The 6,684-nt window shown below is 35.2% G+C and overlaps 1 protein-coding gene across 4 annotated transcripts in view; it reads left to right on the forward strand.

Annotated features, from left to right (window-relative positions):
* The window catches only part of VRK1 (VRK serine/threonine kinase 1), a 36,859-nt gene extending 30,921 nt beyond the window's left edge, over window positions 1-5,938 (forward strand). For 2 of the 4 annotated variants that reach the window (XM_061463953.1, XM_061463954.1), the window contains exon 13: window positions 4,643-5,938. In XM_061463953.1, the coding sequence (XP_061319937.1) occupies window positions 4,643-4,725 (83 nt within the window). In that variant the 3' untranslated portion in view covers window positions 4,726-5,938. Of the gene's footprint in view, window positions 1-2,221; window positions 2,358-4,642 lie in introns of those variants that run through there. The other 2 variants (XM_061463955.1, XM_061463956.1) reach the window with 2 other exon arrangements.
* The last annotated feature ends 746 nt before the right edge of the window (window positions 5,939-6,684 follow it).

A 6,684-nucleotide genomic window follows, 5' to 3' on the forward strand; every position in this document is an offset into this window, starting at 1 on the left:
TGAGAAAGGGCTTGTCAGGAGCACTGCATACTCTTCCTTATTCCATCATCTTAAAAGAAAAGTAGCTCTTCAGTTCCCATTTTATGTTTGCTGCCGGACACAGAGTGTAGTCTTTTGGCTTCCAATGCTTTTTTTTTTTTCCATTGTTCACCATATGTAAATAGCAATTATATCGGTTCTGTTCTCTTGCTTCCCTTTACCAGTTTGATTATTGTGGAACCCTTTAAAGGTGCAGTTGAAGCAATGATGTTTCCTGGGGAGCCATCCAGCAAATGATGTGGTTATGTGATACAAAGACAGATAAAATATGACTGAAGCACATTTTGCAAGACAAAAATCATACTATGGTCAGTGAAAGAATTTTGAAGAACTGACAGACCTAAACTTGTCTCCTTTGGAAATGACAAGCCCACAGTTACTTACTTAAGTTAGTAACAAAACTTATTCTTGGATTAATTTAATGCACTGAGGTCTGCTATAGTGGCATGTGCAAGATTGTATCTGGTTTACTAGGGAGAATTGTGCTAGGTCAGTAGCCCTCTCATTCCTACTTCATCAATTCTTGACTTAACTTTGGCAATTCAGTATATGTGGAATGAAGTTCCCAGTGTCAAAAGAAATGTCAGTTCTGTCACAACCTGCTGTGGCACAGGTGTCTACACAGGAATGATGATTAAGTTCCATCTATGTGGAGACTAATCCGAGAACATCTTTTTCAGAAACCCCTTAAGAACTCTCCACCATGTGGTCTAACACTCCAGTTTTAAGGACCTTTGCTTCTTAAAGAGATAAACATACAGCAGTGTGTGTGTACACACATTAGATTTTTTTTTTGTTGTTGTTGTTAAAAAAGGAAACCTTTCAAGGTCTGATCAGCTTACTCAACTACATGTGCTGCTTTTGAGGGTGAAATGCTAGCTGTGTTTTTTAATGATGATTACTAGAGGTCTGTTTTAAGAGCTTGCATAGACTAGAATTCATAGACTAGAATTGCTAATACTCTTCAGCCATTATACAGAGACTGGCATATACTCACGTCTTTGCCAGGTGGAAATATAATATATGCAAGTGATGCAGTTGCTAACATCCAGCATGCGTGCTGCTAGATGTTTTTCACTGACCTGATGCTTGTCTACAGTCTAAAATCTGTATGTGGTTCTGTTTTCAAATATTCTAGCGTATGATATTCTCTTACAAGACTTACGCATGTTTCTCAAATGGTGTATGTAGAATTGGAAAACAAAGTGAGAAGGGAAACTATACACCAGTCTATGGACAGGCTTATTTACATCAGTGTCTTGATACATACCGTATTTTCTCTTAAAATCTTGATGATTAAGCTTCTAAAACATCCCTGGTCAACACCACTTATAATATTTAACTATCATTGCTACTAAAAAGGACTTGATAAAGGAGTATTTTTAGTAGCTAATACGAATTTCCCTTAAGCTTATTAGTTGTCCTATCCACTGCAGACATGAATATTGCTTTCATTTTGTGCAGCAACTTTTTGCAGATAGATGTATTTTTGCACATCACATCTCTCATCATTTTTACCTTTCTTCAGTTAAGCTAAAATTAAATGGTCATGATTACCACCCCATTTTTCTCAAAACTTTCTTGAAGGATAGAGCCCAAAACTATACACAGTGCTGCTGGGTTTGTAAAATTGCTTCATAATACTGTTTACATGAAGGGGATCAGATATCACAATCAACTTGTTTTATAATTTCTCTAGGGCCTGTAGGACTCTTTATGCCTTTGCTGAACTTTGTTCCAGTCTCGAAACAAGCTGTGCAGTGACACCATCTGGTTTATTTTTGTCTGTATAATTCTTCCTCATTTAAATTGCTGTTGCAACCTAATTCAGTTTAGTCTGCTTTATAAAAATCCTCTCCTTTGCTTGTAATAGCTTTGTTTGTGTCCTCATTTGGTGTTGCCCACACAGGACTTCTCCTGTTTTCAGAAACGGAATTGACATTTCTCCCACAAGAAAAGTTCATGGGGTATATGTTACCAGGCTAACTAATTTTGAAAATGCAGAAAGACCTTCAGTTCTGAAATAGCTGCAAACTTTGAAGCTAAACTTGAGTTGAGAGCAGTTATTCTGAGTTTCACATAATTAACTTAGTTTAAGGGGATATTGCCGCTGCTTAAGTTTGAAATGATGAATAAAAGAATCGTGACAAGGATTTTTTTCCTTGTTATGAATCACTTACAGATTCTTCATGATGATGGTTTGTTTAGAAAAACCTTAAAAAGGAACTCATTGATGCAATAAAGATAAAGGAAAAATCAGAGACAGTGTAGATTTCTTCTCCTTTTTGGCTTTCCAGCGTAGGCTATGAGAAATGGGTAAACTCTCACTGAACTAGGAATTAATAAACTTTAATTTCTTGTATTGGCCATGATGACCATGAAATACTAGATTCCTGAAATACAAACATGCAAATCTGGTGACTGTTTTTTTATTGTTGTTTTTTTTTTTTCCTAACCAAATACCTGTAGTAGTTTCGTGCTGAAGGTGATCATTTTCCTATAGGTAGTCTTTCTGATAATAACGCATGAATTTTACCTGTCATTGCAGCGTTTGATTATACAGTATATGACTGGAGAAGAAAAAAATTAGTTATTTCAGTCAAAACCTGTGAAGATTAATGAAAGGGAGAAAGATCAGTTTTGTTTTTTTTTTAAGAGAAAACTGCTAATTTTCTGCTTTCAGTTGCAATCCAAAAATTCCAGGGGAAAATCTCAGAAGGGATGGAGAGGGGTAAACTGGTACAGTTCATGGGGTTGATAGAATAACTTGGCCTGCGTACGTACCACTGTGGCTGTCCAATTTGAAAATTCAGATGACTTGTCTTTTGCTAGATTTCACAATTACAGTAGCTGAAATACTTCATGACTTTGAAAATTAGACACTAATTCTTGAACATAAACCAGAATTTACCTGAAAGAAGGAATGATTTACATAATTTACTACTTTATGGTAACTGCTTGTATAGTTTTTAGCTTCCAGTACTTGTAAGGGTACCAGAGTGGATTTGATTTTTAAAAAGCAGTTGGGGGGGGTGGTGGTGGTGATGGAAAGTGTTGCTGTGTGTGTGTTTTGCAAGAACAGATCTTCCATTGATAAAGCTACTGTGCTCAATGAGAGACTAACACCAAAGCTGTCCATTTTTTTTAAAGTGATTTATTCAAGATATAGTGTCCAACAAAATCCATTTTTATGGTTTTATGTTGAAAGCAGCAAGTGCTTTGGGAGAAAAAAAGGAATGAGTATTTTTTCCCTCTCCATTTCATTTTCAAGAATAGAAAAATTCTTCAAGGTTAATTTTTATATTTTTTAATTTCAAAACAACTTTTTTTGAGCAAATTAACTTATGTAAAATTAAACAAACATGGAAGCAAAACTGTTTGCAATACTTTGTTGTTTTTCTTGATGTGGTTTTGCTGTTGAGTAGACTTCAGACTATTTGGTTATTTTGCACTGTTCTCTGCCTCCTGTTTTCTCCAAAATTCACTCATTGAGCTTGAATAATCAGTGACTCAAACTGCTCAAAGACTGTTGTCTTGTTTCTTATAGATTTCCATGAAACTCAGTTTTACCTCTTTTTCTTTCTCAGTAATATACATTATGAAGTTGACAGGAACTGTACAGTTACATATAGTTTTACAATCAATAACTTAAGTAGTTAGGCATACCGACTGAGGAGGAAGTTAGGATTAAATAACAATAATTAAAAAAAAAATACCACGACTAGGAAATGAAAAAAATTTGTTACTGCATTTATGAAAATGGTAGAAATTTTTGTTGTATGTGATATGTTTTTCTTAAAGTTACTACAGTTGAATGTGAGTTACAGAAATGAGCTATGGTGGATTGCTTTGTTTTGTTTTTTTTTCTCTTCCCTGCTAATGGGCAGGGAAGCATCAAAGTGCAGGGAGGTTTTTATTAATACATTTAAGTATAGTCTCTTTGAATAACCTGTCTTCCAGGTTTGTTAGGAATCTTATTTAGATGCACTGTTCACTATCTTTGTTAACAAACTAGTCAAATAATAGCTTCAAATCTGTAGATAAAGTTGCACTGATAGCTGAGCTGATTTAACAGTCTGACATCTTCTGCCTGTGTTCCTTGCACTTCCTCATGTATCAGCTCCATTCAGAATGCTCTAAGATGCTGCAACCCACTAACACTATGAGAATACTAGACCAGAAAAGGTTCTTCGCCATGTTATGGATCTGGATCAGTTTAGGAAAAGGTCCAACAAATACCAAAAATGGTTTCATACTGGGAGGGATCATAGGATCATAGTTGGTGCATGGGAAGGAAGGAGGAGCTTAGGTTTTGAAGAATATCAGATTTTTCATCTCTTAGTGGAGGTGGGCTGTTAAATTGGATCAACTGTACATAATGTAGTGTTTGACAAGTGGAATTGTACAATATGTTTTCAGGGGAAATTAGTGTCATGGCAAATGATTTTATGGCAGATTTTTCTGGGTCCATGTGATGTGTCCCCTATGCCCCCAGTCAAAACTAAATGAGTTGGTATATCCTCTTAAAGACTACAAGCATTTTCTTATGATATATTTCTGATACTTTTATAGAAAGGCTTGTCTTTTTTTGTTTGAATTGCAGATGCGGTAGGTACCAGAACTCGGAATATGACCTCACCAAAATCCAAGAAAGGTACAGCAACCAGAAAGAGAGTCCAGAAGTAAATAGATGGAATAATAAGTTAATCACCTCTGGGCATTTATCAGCTACTATAGCACTGGAGGCTTTTTCTTTCCTTTTTAAATGATGAGTCCTGGAAAAACATGACTACTGTTTGTACCTGGTTTTGAAAAATAAATGTTTTATTAAAATATTTGCATAATTTATGTTAGTTAAATACTAATGCAAGATTTTCCAACTTTGAGGTGAGGATGCATTTTTATTTTTTATATACAGGAATATCTTAAAGGCAAACTAAAAGTGCTTTTTTTTTCTGCTTTATAATGTAGAAGTAAAGCCTTACTTAGTTGCCTTACAGGTATTTTAGAAGGAACAGCAGTACTGCATCTGATTTCTTCTGATTTTGAGTAAAGTCTTATTGGAGGTTACTTAGATGTAAACTGAGACGAAGTCTGAAATTGTAGAGACATTTCTTAAGTCTGTCTTGAATTTGACTAAAAAATGAAAACATAAGACAAAAATCTCATCATTCCATTTTAGCTTGTTATAAAAAGCATTTAAACAGTTCTTTGGAGAACAGGTAATGAATTCTTTTGCATAGTATTTCTGTTTCGATAACTTTCCAATTATTCAGAGTTTCTCTGGAAAGAGAGAGACCAGGGCCCAGGGCAAAGAGAAGAACCAACAGAAACTCACTACCCATTCTCAGTGCCCCTCTTAAGTTTTCTTTTTATATTAGTGAAAAAGCTAGAAAAGTTATAACCATTAATAACTTTGTAAAGTATCTAGTTCCAATAAAAGCTTGACTTGCTTGTGCTTCTCATAACAAAATAATAATTTACCTTTTTTTAATAGTTGAGAAGCATGTCATCTTCTGAAACCATTCTTAAAAGTACTCTCTTACTCAGTTTTGAGTCTTCAGACTTGTGAGTCAAAAAATGCAGTGTTTAATATCAGTGAGATACCATTTCTTTTCATTTAAATACTGCAAAAATATGCATAATTAGGGCATGAACATTATTCTTGTCAGGAAGAGTGCTTTATGAAGTTTAGCAAACCAAAAGGAATCCATATGAGCCAATGGGTGGTGTATTTGTGTGGATGTCAAGTGCTCTGCTTGCTTGATTGTATAAGGTCTGAGTAGCTACTGACTGAAATAAGTATGTTGTAGCATAAAATGTTGAATGAATGATGAGGCAGTGTTTTGAAAACAAGGGAGTCTGTTGTGAAATAAAACTGGAATAACATACTTAAAAGGTGTCATGCCTCCTCCTATCTGTTCTGACTGCTGTGCAGACTCATTTTCCTGGGTATTTGCAAAGTGTGGCTGATGACTGTAAGCTTGGCATTCTCTTTGTTTCAGATGTAAAAATAGGACTGCTAAAGCCTCTGTTGTATTTGACTCCTCAAATCAAACCATCATTTTAATGATTTCATTTAATCATTCTGTTCAAACAGTATGTTGCACTATTCGGAAGAGCTGTTGTCAGGAAAGCATACTATAGTCTCTTGCTCGTCTTGCATACTCAAAGTTAGTGTCGTTCTTTTGTACTTCAGTTGTTGGACATTTTAATTTTTTTAGTAACTTGCTTACTTTCTTTACTTTCCAAGTTTTTAAGAACTCTTTTTTCTTTTGACAATACCAAATCCAAATGCAACAAACATTTATGTATTTAAAAAGAATGTTTTAATGTGTAGATTTCTTAAGCCACTCCTACCTCTTCCCAGCCCAAAACTATCCTTTGTACTGACTGGGTTTCTGTGAAGAAAAAAGGTGCTTTCCATTCTAGCTGAATGTTGTTTTGGGTCTTGTTACTGCACACAGGAGACTGCAAAGCTACAGTTTTCATGGGCAAAAATGCCTTTGGCTTGCTGCGGACTGCACTGATGTTTGAAGTTTGGGACAATCAGGATGTGATGACAGTGGATGGCTGTGATAATACCTGCAGTACTGCTGTATGTGTTACACAGTCTGTGCTTGCACACATATATGTGTTTGCTAT

Source organism: Pezoporus flaviventris, unplaced genomic scaffold, assembly GCF_033815535.1.
Source record: "Pezoporus flaviventris isolate CSIRO_AGI_PZ_B2104156 unplaced genomic scaffold, CSIRO_AGI_Pfla_v1 ptg000036l, whole genome shotgun sequence".
In the NCBI taxonomy this organism is placed as follows: Eukaryota; Metazoa; Chordata; class Aves; order Psittaciformes; family Psittacidae; genus Pezoporus; species Pezoporus flaviventris.